Below are 19,745 nucleotides of genomic sequence, written 5' to 3' on the forward strand. Positions count from 1 at the left end.
TTGTGTATCCCAGGTAGGCAGGGCTGAAAGGAAGGTGACTGCAAGTGGCACCCCGGTGCTCACTGTGCATAGCCCGGCTCAAACCAGTTTCGGGGGCGCACCAGCCCCTGAGCTGGCGCGAAGCCGGACAAAGGATGGGGGTGTAACCACCCCCCTCCTGGCTCCACCCATAGGTAGAACCTAGTCACGGGCCAGCCCCTTTCTCTTAGAATAAAGGTAGGAGCGAGTCCCCTTCCCAAATTGGATAATCAGATAATCGGATAACTCCGAATCACGAACCACTTTCCACGAAAGGAACTCTTGACTATTTCTGAAGACTCTCCCTTGTGGCTAAGGAGTAGCCACCCTGCACCAGCAGGCACCACCTAAGCGCTTGCGGTTTGCTGTAAGTCTCTCCTACGGATCAAGACTGCCCAGCTCGACGAGACCCGAGTCCCTGCCATCTCTGACCTTTTACCTGCCTCATCAGCCCAGCTGAGAGTCGTAGGTGTGACGAGACCTGCGGGACCGGTTATCTTCAGAACCTGCACGACGCTTATCTAGCACGCCCACCGAGGGACCCTCGAGTGAGTGCACCTAGGGTTTGAGAAGCCCTAACCCTGAGCAGCTCCAGCATCGAAGTCTGTCTCCCCAGCATCCACGAGATCTGCGTGGGGGCCCTTCCGCTCCTTGCTGTTCACCGCGTTGTTCGACCACTTGCCGACCGGCTTGTGGCCCTCTTCACGACGCACCACGATTGTTTCATCACGAGTCTGGTTGCTCCAGACTGGCTCTTGCTCCCCTTCAACAGAGGAGTACCACGGACCCTCCTGGTCCACTCCCGACGCCATCTTGACTCCCCCGCCTGGGTGGCCACTGCCAAGATCCGCTGCCCCTTCCTGGGCCCAGCCTCATCGACAGCAGACACCTTCGTGGGACAGCTCGCCCTCCATCCTGGTCGCCGCCGCGCCTCCTGGTCCGAGGAACAGCCGAGTCCGACGTCACCCACTCACCTGGTCGAGGTGACTTCAGCCGGTACCCTCCTGGTACCCACACGATCGCTGGCTAGCGGTTGAGAACTGAGTCCCCTCTGCTTTCAGGTTTTCCTTCACCACCGATCCAGGCTTGGATCACTCTGAACATCGTCACTGGTCGCCTGCCAGCAACTTCTTCTTTCAGGCTCCTGAGACTACACGAGGACTCCCGACCTCTTGACGAACTTCACGCAGCCGCAGCCTCCGGGCTAGGTAACTCGAGCATCTCGGTGCTCCATCGCAGGTTCGCTCTACAAGTGTCCAGTTCCTTTTTCGTTTAGTCCCACTGATCGGATCACTCCGGAATCAGTATCTCCAGACTCTAACCATTCGCATTTCACTGTAGTGTAGATGGTTTCTCGTGCCCCTCGGGCATTTGTGTAAATTGTGCAACTGAAGTATTTTCCTAAGAGTTTTGTAGTGTGCTTAGCTCCCTGACTCATAAAGAGCCAGGGTAGTCTTGTCATAAATAAATATCCTTTTATTTTTATAACAACTTGTGTGGTGTCCTTTCACTTGGTGTTCAAGGGGTATATGTGATGGTAAACAGCTGGCTTAACACGCCCTCTAGAGTTTAGCCTAAGACTGCTCGTATCCACGCTACTAGGATAGCTGGTCTAAAAGGTTGACTTACAACCAATCATCAATAAGGGTCGTTTGGAATGATACACAGTGATCACTAGAATAGTGAGCACTACATATCAGGCCAACTTCTCACATTGGTGAGCAGCGGTTGGGATTTGAGCTTGCTGTTGTTTTACCACACACGTATCCTAAGAATATCGCAGTGAAAGATCACATAAGTACCCAGGTACATATAACTTAACTTAGAATACTCCGAGTTCTACTGAACCGGCTGTTGTAGTGTAACAGGGCTTAGCACACCCTGACTACAACTCTTAGCAAGGGATCAGTAGGTAAACCCATAGTGTAGGTAGGTGCAACACTTACACCTCACTAGAAAAGCATGTCGGTCCACGGAGAGTCTGCAGGGACTCCCCTAGTGGTCAGTGACCCTCCACAGGTCGTGTCACGGTATGCAACTCTTAGCTTCAAGGAGATGAGACAACTGTGTGCCTCCAGGAAGCTAAACCAGGGTTCTAACCCTACCATCGCAATACTGATAGGTCTCTTAGAGGCGTACGATGCTAGGAGGTCCTCTAACCCAGGTCCCCCCAGTGCAGATGGGAACATGCCTCCCTTAGAGGGAACCCTCGGTGACCCAGACCTCGACCTCCACACAGAGGAGGAGGACGAGGACGAGTTATCGGGAGACGAGGCAGACAAAGGTCCAGTGGTAGTCGGCAGGCTTACAAGGACCAACTTAAGCAGGCATGAGAATGGAACTGGGGGAGCCCCGGGCCCACGCTCAAGCAGGCTTAACCTTGGGAACGGACGAGCTAGGTCTCTCTCCAGAGGCTCTGGCAGATCGGTTCATACACATGTCTCTCAGGCACCTTCTCAGAGAGGAATGACTTCCCCTCAGAGGAGGGAGCATGAAGCGAAGATGCGGGAGGTCAATCTGAGGATCGAGCGGGAAGAACTTGCCCTCGCCAAAGAAAGACTTGCCTTAGCCCGAGAGCAGAAATTAAGTGGGTTAGATCCCACTGGTGGCAGCATTCTCAATAGAGAGAAAGACAGGGGTATAGACACTAGACACCTGAGTAAAATAGTGCCCCCCTTTAAACAAGGGGACGACATCCACAAGTGGATAACTGCCTTGGAGAGGGCCTGCACTGTCCAGTGCGTCCCCCCAAGTCAGTGGGCAGCTATACTGTGGCTTTCCTTTGAAGGTAAAGGAAGGGACAAGCTCCTCACTACAAGAGCTGAGGATGCTAACAACTACCAAGTCCTGAAGAACACACTGATTGATGGGTTCGGCTTAACCACGGAACAGTACCGGGTGCTGTTCCGGGACACCCAGAAAATTCAGTCTCAGGATTGGGCTGACTTTGTCGATTGTGCCACTAAGGCTTTGGAAGGCTGGTTGCTGGGTAGCAAGGTTACTGATTACACAGGATTGTACAATCTTATCATGCGAGAACAGATTTTAAACAACTGTCAGAACCAATTGTTGCATCAGCACCTTGTCGACTCGGATCTGACCTCTCCCCAAGAATTGGGAAAGAAGGCAGACAGATGGGTCAGAACAAGGGTCAAGCAGAACCAGAATCAGAACCAGGGTGGTCAGAAGAAAGCAGACCAAAAGGGTAACAAGAACGAACAAAATGACCAGAAGTCTTCGACAGGTCCCCAACAAACCAAAGAGGGTGGGGGTCAGGCTTCACAGAAGAAGAAGACTCAAGAAGGCCAGTCAAAAAGGTGGTGCCAATACTGTAAAAGTAAGACTCACTGGTTTAGTGAGTGCACCAAGAAAGGAGGGCAAACTCCTACCACTGCAGCCCCTAAGGCACCTGCGCCCCCTAGTACAGTCAGCAGTGGTAGTGCGCCTCCCAAGGCATTAGTTGGGTTAACCTTGGGAACCGAGGGGAGTGACGACTTAGTCGGCACGCTCACTCAGGCCGTCCTTGTCTGTACAGGGGATATGGATATGTCCCCTGATGCCAGTCCCAATACTTTGGGCAAATACAGGCAGACACCTTTGATAAATGGAAGAGTGGCCCAGGCCTACAGGGACACGTGTGCCAGTGTCACCATGGTGACGCCTAACTTCGTGGACCCTGGACAGATCATGCTAGGTACCAGTTACCTAGTGACCAATGCCAGCAACGTCACTACCAATCACAGTATGGCAGTTGTTGATTTCTCCTGGGGAGGGGTAAGTGGCCCGAAAAAGGTTGTGGTTAGTTCAGACCTCCCCGTAGAATGTCTGTTGGGCAATGATTTGGAAACGTCACAATGGTCAGAAGTGGAGCAGAGGACTCACATGGAAATGTTAGGTTTGCCAGCCCATGTCCTTGCTGTGACCAGGTCACAGGCCAAAAGATGCCCCACTGAACAGGTGCTGGATCCTGGAAGAACGGACCAGACACCTTCCAAGAAAAGGAGCAGTAAGGGTAAGGCTTCGCCTTCCCCCTTGCCCCAGGTCGTGGATCAAGTCTCCGAGGAGGCTGACCTTAAAGAACTGAGGGAAACTGAGCCGCAAGAGCTTGAACCTGGTCAGGTTGAGTTTCTGGGCTCAGGGGGACCCTCCAGGGAAGACCTGGGGAAGGCACAGTTAGACTGCCCCTCACTTGAACCCCTCAGACAGCAGGCCGCTGCTGAGGCTGCAGGGAACGCCACGGGTACCCACAAAGTGTACTGGGACGATGGACTCCTGTACTCTGAGGCAAGAGACCCCAAACCTGGTGCGACCAGGAGGCTGGTCATCCCCTTGTCTCTGAGAGGTTTCCTTCTCACCTTGGCCCACGAGATTCCCCTTGCAGGTCACTTAGGCCAGAATAAGACTTGGGACAGAATTGTTCCACACTTTCACTGGCCCCACATGTCCGAAGATACGAAGGAGTTTTGCCGCTCCTGTGTCACTTGCCAAGCCAGTGGTAAGTCAGGTGGCACGACAAAGGCCCCCCTCATACCACTACCAGTGGTGGGGGTACCCTTTGAACGAGTGGGGATCGACATTGTCGGACCAATGGAACCCCAGACAGCATCAGGGCACAAGTTTATACTGGTGGTGGTGGACCACGCCACCAGGTATCCTGAAGCTATTCCCCTTAGGACCACTACGGCACCTGTGGTGGCACGGGCCCTACTTGGAGTGTTCTCCAGAGTGGGCTTCCCTAAGGAGGTCGTCTCAGACAGAGGTGCCAACTTCATGTCGGGATATCTGACTGCTATGTGGAAGGAATGTGGTGTCAACTACAAGTTCACCACACCCTATCACCCACAATGCAATGGGCTGGTTGAGAGATTCAACCGGACCCTAAAAGGGATGATTCACGGACTACCTGAAAAGCTTCGGCGGAGATGGGATGTCCTGATACCCTGCCTCTTGTTCGCCTACAGAGAGGTCCCGCAGAAGGGGGTTGGCTACAGCCCTTTTGAGCTTCTGTTCGGACATCCTGTAAGGGGACCCCTTGTTTGGTAAAGGAAGGATGGGAGAGACCTCTCAGAAAGCCGGCATCAAACATTGTGGACTATGTGCTCGGTCTCCGCTCGCGGATGGCGGAGTACATGGAAAAGGCGTCTAAAAACCTTGAGGCGAGCCAAGAATTACAGAAAGCTTGGCACGACCAAAAGGCTGTCCTGACTTTGTATCAGCCTGGACAGAAGGTGTGGGTGCTGGAGCCAGTGGCCCCAGCAGCACTCAAAGACAAATGGTCTGGGCCCCACACGATCATTGAGCAAAAGGGAGAGGTCACCTACCTGGTAGACCTGGGAACTCCCCGGAGCCCCCACAGGGTGCTCCACGTAAACAGGCTCAAGGCATATGTCGACAGGGAGGGCATGGGCTTGCTCATGGCCACAGATGAGGGACAGGAGGAGGAGAGTGACCCTCTCCCGGACCTGCTCTCTCAGAACCCTGACGATGGATCAGTAGATGGTGTTGTCTTTTGTGGCAGCCTCTCTGGACATCAACAAGAGGATTGTAAACAGGTTCTTCAATCCTTTCGACATATGTTCTCTCTGACACCCAGTCAGACCAAGTGGTGTACCCACGAGGTCGACACTGGGGACAGTCTGCCCGTAAAGAGTAAAATCTATCGGCAACCTGATCAGGTCAGAGACTGCATCAAGACAGAGGTGCAGAAAATGTTGGAGCTGGGAGTCATTGAACCCTCGGATAGCCCCTGGGCTAGTCCCGTAGTGCTCGTGCCGAAACCTCACACCCAGGGCGGTAAGAAAGAGATGAGGTTTTGCGTGGACTACAGAGGTCTCAATGCGGTCACTAAGACCGACGCCCACCCGATACCAAGAGCAGACGAACTTATCGACCGGTTGGCCTCGGCCAACTACTTAAGTACGTTTGACCTGACAGCTGGGTATTGGCAAATCAGGTTAGCTGAGGAGGCCAAGCCCAAAACAGCATTTTCTACCCCGGGTGGACATTATCAGTTCGTGGTAATGCCCTTTGGTTTGAAAAATGCACCTGCCACCTTCCAAAGGCTGGTGAATCGAGTTCTCACTGGGTTGGACGACTTCTGTGCGGCGTATCTGGACGATATCGCTGTCTTTAGCTCCACCTGGGAGGATCACCTGGTCCACCTGAGGAAAGTGTTAGAGGCCCTGCAGAAGGCAGGCCTCACTATCAAGGCCACCAAGTGCCAGATAGGGCAGACACAGGTTGTATACCTGGGCCACCTTGTAGGTGGAGGCCAGGTTCAACCGTTGGAGAGCAAAATACAGGCCATCCAGGACTGGGCTCCTCCAACCACCCAGACTCAGGTTCGAGCTTTCTTGGGCCTGACTGGTTATTACCGGAAATTTGTCAGAAATTATGGATCAATCAATCAATCAGTGACACTTGTAAAGCGCGCTACATACCCGTAGGGTCTCAAGGCGCTTGGGGGGGGGGGGGTGCCGCTACTGCTCGAACAGCCAGGTCTTCAGCTTCTTCCTGAAGGAGAGGTGGTCTTGGGTCAGGCGCAGGACGGACGGGAGGGAGTTCCAGGTCTTGGCGGCCAGGTGGGAGAAGGACCTTCCTCCTGTAGTCGCTCTTCGGATGCGGGGGACGGCGGCGAGGGCGTGGTTGGCTGATCGGAGGTGGCGTTTGGGAGCGTAGAAGTTGACTCTGCTGTTGAGGTAGCTCGGGCCTTGGTCGTGTAGGGCTTTGTGTGCGTGGGTGAGGAGGCGGAAGGTGATTCTCTGGTTGATGGGGAGCCAGTGAAGGTCTCTCAGATGTCCGGAGATGTGGCTGGATCGTGGGATGTCGAGGATGAGTCTGGCTGAGGTGTTTTGGATCCGCTGGAGTCTCTTCTGGAGCTTGGCGGTGGTCCCGGCGTAGAGGGCGTTGCCGTAGTCCAGTCGGCTGGTGACGAGGGCCTGGGTGACGGTCTTCCTGGTCTCTGTGGGGATCCACCAGAAGATCTTTCGTAGCATGCGTAGGATGTTGAAGCACGCCGAGGAGACGCTGTTGACTTGCCTGGTCATGGAGAGGGAGGAGTCCAGGATGAAGCCCAGGTTGCGTGCATGGTCTGTCGGTTTGGGTGCGGTGCCCAGGGCGGGAGGCCACCAGGAGTCGTCCCAGGCGGAGGGTGAGGAGCCCAGGATGAGGACCTCCGTCTTGTCCGAGTTCAGTTTCAGGCGGCTGGTCGTCATCCACTCGGCTACCTCTCTCATCCCTTCGTGCAGGTTGGCTCTGGCGGCGGCGGGGTCGTTGGTCAGGGAGAGGATCAGCTGGGTGTCGTCGGCGTAGGAGATGATGCTGAGGTGGTGTTTGCGTACGATGGCCGCGAGGGGGCTCATGTAGACGTTGAAGAGGGTTGGGCTCAGGGATGATCCTTGGGGGACGCCGCTGATGACTTCGGAGGCCTCTGACTTGTACGGTGGTAGGCGGACTCGCTGTGTTCTTCCGTCGAGGAAGGAGATGATCCATTCCAGCGCCTTGTCCTGGATTCCGATGTTGCTGAGGCGCTGTATTAGGGTGCGGTGGCAGACCGTGTCGAATGCCGCGGAGAGGTCTAGGAGGATGAGGGCCGCTGTTTCTCCCTTGTCCATCAGGGCTCGGATGTCATCGGTGGCGGCGATGAGGGCGGTCTCGGTGCTGTGTTTGGCTCGGAAGCCGGACTGTGAGGGGTCGAGGGATCCGTTCGTCTCGAGGAAGGCGGCCATCTGCTTGTTGACGGTCTTCTCGATGACTTTGGCTGGAAACGGGAGAAGCGAGATGGGGCGGTAATTCTTGAGGTCGGTGGGGTCCGCTGTGGATCCATTGTGACCCCGCTAAACGACCTGACAAGTAAAAAGATGCCAAAAAAAGTTCAGTGGACAGCAAGCTGTCAGAAGGCGTTCGATGACCTAAAGCGGGCCATGTGCACAGCACCTATCCTAAAGAGTCCAGACTACTCCAAACCATTCATTGTCCAAACAGACGCTTCGGAGCTGGGTGTGGGAGCTGTTCTATCGCAACTGAATTTTGATGGTCATGACCAGCCCATAGCTTTTATTAGCAGGAGGCTGACCCCCAGAGAGAAGAATTGGTCAGCTATTGAGAGGGAGGCCTTTGCTGTGGTTTGGGCCCTGAAGAAGTTGAGGCCATACTTGTTTGGCACTCACTTCAAGATTCAGACCGACCATAAGCCCCTCTTGTGGCTAAATCAAATGAAGGGTGAAAACCCCAAACTACTTAGGTGGTCCATTTCCCTACAGGGGATGGACTTCACAGTGGAGCATAGACCTGGCACTGATCATGGCAATGCAGATGGGCTCTCCAGGTATTTCCACTTAGAGCAAGAAGACTCACCTGGTCAAGGTTAGCTTATTGTCCCAAAGTTTGGGGGGGGGGTCATGTAGGAGAGTAGGGTCTGCAATCCTATGATCACCCAGATTTTTTGCTTTTGCTTCATTGGTTTACGACTTTCTCCGGCTGTGGGCCTGCCAATCAGACCCACAGCCTAGCTGTTCTCTCTCGAAATTAACACACATGTACGTTAGGTGCATCCACTAATTGGAACTGGGCCACCTTGTCAGTCCCTGTCTCAGCATACCACAGGTATCCAGGGCATCGGTGTACCCAGGGCCTACCAGGGGCTGAAGCATGTATTATGCCCCCCCTGGAATGGCCGCCCAAATCTGACACAACTGGCTGCACGACAGCTGGGGCCACGTGGTGTAATCACCCGTTGCTGTAGGTGTAGTATTCCTACACCTAAACCCTAAAAATGGACACATGGATTCCTATCAGTCACTCCTATAGCAGGCCTTATCAATCCTGAAGGCAGAGTGCAGGGAATCATGTGGGACGGTGCTCTGGCGCGAGCTGAGCCCGTCGACGGCTTGCGGAACCAAACCCTAATAGCCGTTCCATGGTGACGCGGGCCAACTACTTTTAAGGCATTATAATCCTTGCGGTTATCTGCTAACTTTGGCATCGCATCACCTATACATGTCGAGTAAGGTGTCATACGAATGGGAATACGAACCCCTCGCCAGTCCTGGTGACGGGGTTAGCATTCCCCCCTTTTAGAGGGACACGACATGGAAGTAACCTCGAACCCCGGTTAAAGTTGACTCAAGCCTCAGCATCACAAAATGGATGCTGCCACCAGACACAAGTCTGACCTCCTGCTGCTGGGGGACCTTCCAGCAAGGGGAGCTTGGACAAAGGGTTTCCTGTCGAGGGCGGTGTTAGCACCGTCCCAGACAGGGTTTGTGTATCCCAGGTAGGCAGGGCTGAAAGGAAGGTGACTGCAAGTGGCACCCCGGTGCTCACTGTGCATAGCCCGGCTCAAACCAGTTTCGGGGGCGCACCAGCCCCTGAGCTGGCGCGAAGCCGGACAAAGGATGGGGGTGTAACCACCCCCCTCCTGGCTCCACCCATAGGTAGAACCTAGTCACGGGCCAGCCCCTTTCTCTTAGAATAAAGGTAGGAGCGAGTCCCCTTCCCAAATTGGATAATCAGATAATCGGATAACTCCGAATCACGAACCACTTTCCACGAAAGGAACTCTTGACTATTTCTGAAGACTCTCCCTTGTGGCTAAGGAGTAGCCACCCTGCACCAGCAGGCACCACCTAAGCGCTTGCGGTTTGCTGTAAGTCTCTCCTACGGATCAAGACTGCCCAGCTCGACGAGACCCGAGTCCCTGCCATCTCTGACCTTTTACCTGCCTCATCAGCCCAGCTGAGAGTCGTAGGTGTGACGAGACCTGCGGGACCGGTTATCTTCAGAACCTGCACGACGCTTATCTAGCACGCCCACCGAGGGACCCTCGAGTGAGTGCACCTAGGGTTTGAGAAGCCCTAACCCTGAGCAGCTCCAGCATCGAAGTCTGTCTCCCCAGCATCCACGAGATCTGCGTGGGGGCCCTTCCGCTCCTTGCTGTTCACCGCGTTGTTCGACCACTTGCCGACCGGCTTGTGGCCCTCTTCACGACGCACCACGATTGTTTCATCACGAGTCTGGTTGCTCCAGACTGGCTCTTGCTCCCCTTCAACAGAGGAGTACCACGGACCCTCCTGGTCCACTCCCGACGCCATCTTGACTCCCCCGCCTGGGTGGCCACTGCCAAGATCCGCTGCCCCTTCCTGGGCCCAGCCTCATCGACAGCAGACACCTTCGTGGGACAGCTCGCCCTCCATCCTGGTCGCCGCCGCGCCTCCTGGTCCGAGGAACAGCCGAGTCCGACGTCACCCACTCACCTGGTCGAGGTGACTTCAGCCGGTACCCTCCTGGTACCCACACGATCGCTGGCTAGCGGTTGAGAACTGAGTCCCCTCTGCTTTCAGGTTTTCCTTCACCACCGATCCAGGCTTGGATCACTCTGAACATCGTCACTGGTCGCCTGCCAGCAACTTCTTCTTTCAGGCTCCTGAGACTACACGAGGACTCCCGACCTCTTGACGAACTTCACGCAGCCGCAGCCTCCGGGCTAGGTAACTCGAGCATCTCGGTGCTCCATCGCAGGTTCGCTCTACAAGTGTCCAGTTCCTTTTTCGTTTAGTCCCACTGATCGGATCACTCCGGAATCAGTATCTCCAGACTCTAACCATTCGCATTTCACTGTAGTGTAGATGGTTTCTCGTGCCCCTCGGGCATTTGTGTAAATTGTGCAACTGAAGTATTTTCCTAAGAGTTTTGTAGTGTGCTTAGCTCCCTGACTCATAAAGAGCCAGGGTAGTCTTGTCATAAATAAATATCCTTTTATTTTTATAACAACTTGTGTGGTGTCCTTTCACTTGGTGTTCAAGGGGTATATGTGATGGTAAACAGCTGGCTTAACACGCCCTCTAGAGTTTAGCCTAAGACTGCTCGTATCCACGCTACTAGGATAGCTGGTCTAAAAGGTTGACTTACAACCAATCATCAATAAGGGTCGTTTGGAATGATACACAGTGATCACTAGAATAGTGAGCACTACATATCAGGCCAACTTCTCACAGGCGAGACCTAAAAAATGGACAGAGGGCGGAGAGCGGGACCCTGGCCCAGAGGTAAGAGGTCTTCCACTTGGGAAGGAGGATTTGCATTTGAATACAGATAGCCGATCATTAAAGATGTAATTTCAGGCGCTATATGCTTATGACATATTTGAATACGTGTGCTAGCCCACAAACCAGGTCTCTTACCATGTCTTTCCTACAATCAGAAAACACGCCGGCTGGGCACTGAGTTTCTCACAAAATATTGGTACAAAAATTTACATCGAAGTGCTAAAGAAATGGCTGCTTTCTTTTGCCACTATTCAGCTACTGGACGTTGGGCAGCTTGAGTTTTTTGCCATTTTTCCTGCCTCACCAATTCTGAAAGTTTAACATATAATATTTTTTGGCATCATGAGTATCTGAAATGGAGTAATAAATGCGAAGTTGTTCAGAACAGAGGGCCCCAAAATATTTCTTGCTGGGATCCCAAAATGATGGCACTGAATACCAACATTAAAAGCTGAGCATACAATCTTCATAGATGCTTGCTGCCAGCCCGCAACAAACCTAGTGTTGACAAGGGCTGAAACTCTAATGTGCTGAAACAAGCCCAGACGCACAACCAGACGCGTGGGGAGCCCCCAGCTTTAGCACTTACAGCCGGGGAGCCTTTTCTATATGCAGACAAAAGCTTATGTTATACAACATGGTTGAGCAGTGTGAGCCGAAGCTGCCGAATGAGGCAAGTGCAGTGAAGGATCTGGTCGTAAGAACAATTAATAAAAAGGAAGAAAAATGACAGGCATTGGAAAAAGTGAGCAGGAGAGAAAAGGTAAGAAAGAAACAAAATGAAAGAATACAGGTGAGAAATAGAGTAAAGAAAGAAGGTGACACATGGGAGATTAAAAGGAAGGAACAGGGAAAAGAAGAAAGGTGTAGAAGCTGATTGGAAAGATGGAAACAAAGGCAGAAGAAGGAAACATGGAAAAATGGGGACGGGTGGAAGGTTGAATGGAAAAAGAATAGGTGGAAAGGTGAAAAGATGAAAAGATGTATGGAAGGATGAAGGGATTGGTGGATAAAAGGATGAATGAATAGAATGGTGATAGCATGAATTGATGGACAAACTAGTGGATGGGAGTAAAAGCGAATGGATGGGTGGATCAATGGATGAATGGATGGCTGGAAAGGGGAAGAACTCTACAAGGGAGGGTCGTGCTTACTCGATCGGTTCCACGTGAGGTATGTGACAACATAGAGCGCATTTTAATTCCTTTGCTACAACCTCGTCAACAACATACAAAGGCATCTCAACATACATTGTCTATGTAAACTGTGCAGAAATATCCTATCCCAGGCCAGCTGAAGGCCACACAAGTTGCAATAGTCCATGCCCACCTCTGTTGTGCTCTCAGGCTCCAGTGCCGGACACAAGATGACTTGTGACTGCAGCCAGGTGGCCACACAAGAATTGTCTTTGCAGCACACCAGTCACTCAAGCCCCAAGCATCCAGGGGAGTCTGGTGAGCCCCAGATTACTGTTCATCATACCAGCAAACTCATTAATCCATCCCGCCTACATGTCACCCCATATCCAGCCATTTAATGCCTCATGGACTACCCCATGACCCAAGCACATACCCCTCCCAGACCAAACCCACCGGCCAGAATAGCAAAGAGCTCCCGAAGTTCTACTCCCAGACCATCAACTCTTCCCCGTCCAATCATGCACTAAGGCTGTATCATTCTAACCCACGAGGATTACAAGTCTTCATAACCATCTGACACTACATCCTCCCTAGCCATCTGACACTACACTTCATGACCACCCATCCTTGCCACCTGACACTACAATCTATAACCATCCATCGGACATTACACTCCATAAGCATCCATCCTAGCCATCTGACGCTAGACTCCATAACCACCCACGCCACATGACACTACAATCCATAACCATCCATCGGACATTACACTCCATAAGCATCCATCCTAGCCACCTAACACTACACTCCATAACCACCCACCCTAGCCACCTGATACTACAATCCATAACCACCCATCCTTGCCACCTGACAGTACTCTCCATAAGCATCCATCCTAGCCATCTGACACTACACTCCATAACCACCCACCCTAGCCACATGACACTACAATCCATAACCACCCATCCTTGTCACCTGACACTACAATCCATAACCACCCATCCTTGCCACCTGACAGTACACTCCATAAGCATCCATCCTAGCCATCTGACACTACACTCCATAACCACCCACCCTAGCCACATGACACTACAATCCATAACCACCCATCCTTGTCACCTGACACTACAATCCATAACCACCCATCCTTGCCACCTGACACTACAATCCATAACCATCCATCCTTGCCACCTGACACTACAATCCATAACCATCCATCGGACACTACACTCCATAGCCACCCATCCTAGCCAACTGATACTACACTTCATAACCACCCATCTTAGACACCTAACACTACACTGACCGACCCATCCATCCTAAATCTCAGAGACCACACTCCATAACCAGCCCCGACACAGTACACTACACGCAGCCACCCTAGCCATGCACAGCTTCACTCCAGACCCAGCTATCCCAGCCCGCTTCAACTAGGTTCACATACACAATCACTTTCACTCTGAGATCACAAACCAGACCCCTCCATCCCAGCCCTCTGAAAACACTCACCTCGCCCAACCAGCCCCCTGCTTGGACACGCCAGACCAATTTATTTTTACCCGAGACAAAGTCTTATTTCACTTAAAGACTCTTCTACCCATCCTTCTGCATCTTCACATCACTGAGAGACCGACAGCCATGCCCCACAGCACCTTCCTACCACAGACCTCGCTCCTCCGGTCTACCACCAGGGCCTCTAGGATGTGCCCTACTCTGTGACCCTCATCCTCCCCAGCCTCGTCTTACCACCGACAGGGCCATCTGTGACCCCGCCACCACACACAGACCTCGGCAGGGACAGACAGACCTCTGTTGACCATCAGCTAACCACACTTCCCTCGTCACCTGTACTGACTGACAAGCTGCCCACCCGCACCGCCTCAAAAAGAGAATCGACGCAATCGTGATCTTCATGGTCAGTCCTCTCACCGCCGCCCCCAGCCTCCCAAATGACAAGCCGCCACTCCCATTGTTGCCTGTCCCTTATAGGTTTCACGACTTTCAGCTGCTATGGGGAGAAGAGACGGGGACGCCAGTTCATGGCTGATACTGCCGCAGGGTGCGCGCTCATTACCTGGTCTTCCACAGACCCGTCTTTCACCCACAGCCAGCAAAAGCCAAAACCACAGCCACATCGTAGAAACACTGAGCGTTTCGCCGTTCCCAGAGCCCTGCAACCAGTCTCACTGATGAGGCCCAGCTGCATTCATTCCAGGGGGACGGAGAAAGGCGACCAATCACAGAGGAGGGCGGGAGAGAGATGGCTCCACCCACACCTGCCCCTTCCAGGCACCTATCAAAGTATGTGGCCTACTTTGTTTTCCAGCAGGAGGGATATGCATATGTAAATCATGCTTAATGTGCATTTGAACAATTAACTTTTTTCTCTACAGGAAAATAGCTTCGTCCCTTGAGAAAATGTTTCCTCTACTCTCTCATTTTAGTGTGGAGGTTATCATGTTCAATGCGCTCAAGTTTCCCCAGGTCCATGTGTGAGTAGCGAGCTCTGCCATTCTAGTTGTTTCCTTTGCAGCCTGGTACTTGTAGTCCTGGATTTATAACAGAATCCAAAGGACTACAAGTACCAGAATGCAAATTTTAAAAAAAACCTGGCTTGTATGAGCTACTTACACATTCAAAACGTGAGATCTATGTCTACCCTAAAAAAAAAACTTTCGTCTGCACTTGAAGTGTAGTTGCATCCATGCTGTGAAACTACCTGCAAAATGCCCCTTCAAAGCCCGCAAACGTACGAGATGGTGGATTTCACTACATTTTGCAAGGCTACATCCCTTTCCGTATTATGTCCCTTTCTAGCCTTAGACAGCTAAATTACAATACTGAACAATTCACCATCAAGGCATTTCATTTTAATTTGTTTTTCTATTTCTGCATGTGAAAATATGTTTCCCCTGGAGAAACTCCTTCCCCAGTGCGATCACCAGTTTTGGAATATATCTGTGCGCTTTTTGCCTGAAAAAAATACAGAGCTCCAAAGTTCGCCAGCTCCAGTTGTGAGTGTTCGGTCAGATCAGGTATTTTACTTTGCATTCTGGGATTTGAAGTCCAGTTGATCCTATTATAAAATTATGACTACAAGACCTATAATGCAAAGAAAAAACTTGAATGGGTTGAGCTGCTCAGGCATGGACATGGGAAACTTGAGTTCTTCACTCCTCTTATCTTTGGCACGAATCGACTTCAAATCGTATTCGGTGTGGGACAGAGCATAAAATGTTTGTGAACACCCAAGTACTTACCTGTGAGTATTTGTGCTCCCTATAATAGTGAACCGTCTTGTAATAAATACTACTTGGTAGTAAATTGTGCCATCCAACTTGATGTATGCCTTTTTTTCTGCATAGTGCCAACAAAAGCCTTGATTTACTATGGTTGCTCTGGTGCTCGCACTTCAAAGCTGTGCACATGGCAGGTTGCATCGAACAACTTCCCAATAAAAATTTGATTTTGTGCCTCAAAATTGACGTGTGTGCAACACCAAATGGATTTGCATTGCATAGCACCAACAACGCTCTCGTAATGAATTCAACAAGCTCGCGTGGCAGCAGGGGGGAGAGAGGAGGGGGCGTGCACGATTCACTTGCGGGAGCGAGCGGCTGGCGCCACGATAATTGATAACATATGGCGCCAGCAGCTCGCTCCCGCAAGTGAATCGCCACACGTGCACGCGTTGCATTGAAGGCAATGGAACGCATGCATGTTTTTGGCCGTAAAGCTGTGCCGATGACAAAGGTCTCTGTGAGTGGGTGCCGACCATGACGTGCCTGATGTCGGGAATTACAAGCGCATTAAATTGCAATGACTTACCCGTCATGACTGCCTCACCAAAAATCAGACGGGGAAAAACGGAAACAGCTTTCCCAAAGGTAACCCCTGCCCCGTATCCTCTGTCCATACAGCATCTCCATACAGCATCGCGACACGTACACAACAGAGGGAGAAGGAGGAGGGGCCAACTATCTCTACTACTACTAAACTGAGAAAAATCCTAATTTTAAGTCTTTCGGTATTCACAGAAGGCATTTAGGAGTCCTAAAGTTAGGACTACTAACTTCTGTGAATACCGAAATGAGTAAGTGTCTTCTGTGAATACCAAAATGAGTAAGTGCCTTCTGTGAATACGAAAATGGTAGTAAGTTTAGGATTTTGTCTTAAATTAGTTCTGTGAATCGGGCCCATAGTTTTGTTAAGTCCTCTGCTGTTTCTCGATGTGGCATCTACCATGCATCTTACTTTCGTCACTTGTTGACGTATGTTTCCCTTGTAGGAGCACACATTTGGTCACCCTGCTGGCTGTGGGCGGATGGAAGTAAGTGTGCTTTCGATGGTTCTCCAGTGATGGTGGCTATAATCCAAGAAGACATCATTTCAAGGTTGTGAGAATAGTGAACAAGAATTATAGAGAACAGCACCGAGTGTGACATTAAAGTAATGAGGGTCCTGCAAACAGGTGTCTGCTGATGTCTGTAAATTGAATGGACTGTTAGGCCTGAGAAGGTGGGGCACAGAAATACTGCATATTATGGAATTATGGGTGACATTTGCAAGCGCTGTGTTGATGGAATAGGAGAAATAATTTTATCGTTGCAATAATATAACTTTAATCAAGCCCTTGACCTCAGATGGTACTTCAAAAAACACGTCTTATTTTTAGGGGATTTTATTTCCAACCCAAAAACAGCTTCTGGTGAAAATCCAGCTTGTGGCCCACCCACTCTCCTCCCCTGCAACTATGCAGTGATAGTAGAAACCCTCCACGCCCTTCGTGGGGCATCTAAAAGGATGACACTGGGACTGGCCCTGGGTTTCCATGCTCTCATTAACAGGCCGAGCTTGTGGTCCACATGTGTGCCTGGGATCACAGTCTCGGCTGCACCTTGCTACTTTCATTGGGAAGGTTGGGGAGGTGCTCGTCTCCCTCATGCCAGGCTGTGTGGAGAAGAGGCTGCTTCAGGCTGTGCTTTTTGGCTGCAAGAATCATCCAAAAATCCGTCTCCATCTCCATTTTAAATGAAGAATGCTTCTGAGAGAGGAGGTGCACAGATGATAGTAAGAAAAGACTGCAGAGGATGGGTAGACTGACTAAGTATCTTGTAGGAAGTTTCGGGATCTCTTCATCACCATTTTAGGATCATTTGTCATTTGTGTTTGCAATTGTCATGTAGGATGTTGGTGTCCATTACTCTTTAGAAGAGAAATGGATCACGGATTTGATGAACAGAGTTAAATTGAAATGTAGCAAATGTGCTAGCTATGGAAGGCCATAATGAGTCAAATGGTCTCCAATAATTCATTTGTATCAACAATTTATATAAAATAAGTCTTCACTCACACATCGGGTGATAGTGTCATGCGCTTGAAGGCGTTGACGGGTCTCATTGATGTGAAGCATAGGACAGTGGACGCTGGTGATGAGGAGAATGGTTTTCTTTACGGTGCTAATAATGAATGGTATTACATTTTGTCCCTCCAGGTTTACTGATATGGTTGCTTCGGCTGCTAACCGTAAGATCTTCATCGACTCAGTCATTGCCCATCTTCGTAAGTACAATTTTGATGGCATGGGTCTGGAGTTTGAGTATCCCGGGTCGAGAGGCAGCCCACCAGAAGACGGGCAGCGTTTTACTGTCGTATGTAAGGTAAGAGTAAAGATGTAAGTAAAGGGTTCCTCCATTGGTATCTACCCATTTCTGCCGATGAAGTAAGGAAGCAATATGTTACCGCAAATGTAGTTTGGGTTCTTTGGGCAAAATTGGGGTGCGAATATTGTTTAAAGATGATTTCTACCACCTCTGTGAAACTTTTAAAATTTAAAAAGATGTTTGTTTTTTAAGAATAGTAGGGAAAAATACCTGCGAGTATGTTTTGGGAGAGAAAAGAAATATTTTTTGTGTAAAAAAAATCTCCACAAAAACCATTTTTCAGAAAATTTCTGCCAAACTACTCTGATCAAATTATATAATTTCACACAGACCTAAGGAGAAATCTGGAAAGTGTGTTCCCATGTACAGTGATTAATAGATAGGAAAGCCATGCTTGGTATCTCAGGAGTTGTAATTTAACATCCTCTTTAATGGTAAAGTCGGATTTTGAGTCACAATTTTGAAAATGCCACTTGCCATTTTCCTGTCTTAATCCTCCAGCCTAAATACTGGGCCACATGACTAAATGTATCTGGCAGCTGGTCTTTGTGTATTACTTCCAGACATTGAGACAAAGGGGAATAGGTATTGTGACAATGGGCAATCTCTGTCAGTTTGAGGAAAAAGGCCTGTCACCTTCCACAGTTGCATGCCACAAAGACTCTGACTCCGCATTCCAACAAAGGGTTTCACACTAGTCCTTCATAATTTCCAGACAGGCTGGGTCTAGGGCAGCGAGGCAGGAAATTACAGATATCTCCTCCCTCTACAGCTTCTACCACAAAGTGGGCACCAGGTTTAAATAGTGGACCCTGAGACCCAACACTTCAGATAACTTCTGGACCAGTTGAATCTGTTAGGAAGAAGGAATGCCCAGCTGTGATGTCTGCCATGCTGCCAAAGCCCTGCTGTGCTGACTGAGGACTCCTCTGCTGCCGTGAGCTGTTTGGATGAATCCAAACTGCCTGTGTGGACCCAGAATTACAGGAAATCTCCAAGCGTCGGGTCGGCTGGCCACCTGTTCAAGCTACCGGGACATAAAAGGCTCCTTTGACACTGATGCAACCCTATGCATCTCAATCCAGAATAGTCCAGCTTGACATAGACCCTGGCCCAGCGCAACATATCTCGTCTCCGTCATCGATGCATCACAAACCTCACAAACTCCTGTGGCTCCTTCACCGCCGATGCAGCTTGCCACTGATGCCGGTCCAGCGGGACGCATCTCTTCCCCTGTACCGATGCATCACAGTAAAAGGCTTTGCAACCGCAGTGGTTGCCTCGTCGATAATGCAGGACTTCAAATTGCAGCCCCTTAGCGACGACTCTTCGATGCCGGCCTGCGCAGTTTGACACGCAGTATTTTTCCAGCAGACTGAACTCAGTCTTGTATCGGACACGTGCTCCATCGCAACCGGCCTCAGCTTGTGACTTGGACTCAGTCCAACTGTGGTTGGCTCTTTATGCATCTTAGCTCTTCATTGCTGCAAAGCCTTCAAAACTGCATATATGCGGTTCTACTAATTGGATTTTTGTTGTTTTGGTGTAAAAAAATGTATTAAAATTTACTCTATGTTTCACACATAGTAACAGCAAAAACTAGAAGAAATTAAGCCCTCCTTGTAAATAGGGGGCATTTTCAAAATTAATGGGTGTTGCAGCCGAATGCCCACCGCAACACCCATTGCATGCCCCTTTCACAACGAGTGTAGCATGAAAGGGGACTGTATTTACAAGGTGGCTTTAAGACACATTAAGTGGCGTAATAGCACCTTGTAAATAAGGCGGAGGGTTTATCGCCACAGGAACAGCATAAAAAGTGATGTTCCTGTGGCGATAGAGGCTTGTAAATATGTCCCGATTAGTCCAACACAAATGTTTTG

General features: G+C 50.5%; 1 protein-coding gene across 3 annotated transcripts in view; it reads right to left on the minus strand.

Annotated features, from left to right (window-relative positions):
- LOC146859306 (uncharacterized) overlaps positions 1-14,400 on the minus strand; it is a 300,182-nt gene extending 285,782 nt beyond the window's left edge. For 2 of the 3 annotated variants that reach the window (XM_085649971.1, XM_085649972.1), the window contains exon 1: positions 14,274-14,400. In XM_085649971.1, the coding sequence (XP_085506097.1) occupies positions 14,274-14,334 (61 nt within the window). In that variant the 5' untranslated portion in view covers positions 14,335-14,400. The remainder of the gene's footprint in view (positions 1-14,273) is intronic. The other variant, XM_085649973.1, reaches the window with a different exon arrangement.
- Between the last annotated feature and the right edge of the window lie 5,345 nt (positions 14,401-19,745).

Source organism: Triturus cristatus, chromosome 3_2 (assembly GCF_964204655.1).
Source record: "Triturus cristatus chromosome 3_2, aTriCri1.1, whole genome shotgun sequence".
NCBI classification, from domain to species: domain Eukaryota; kingdom Metazoa; phylum Chordata; class Amphibia; order Caudata; family Salamandridae; genus Triturus; species Triturus cristatus.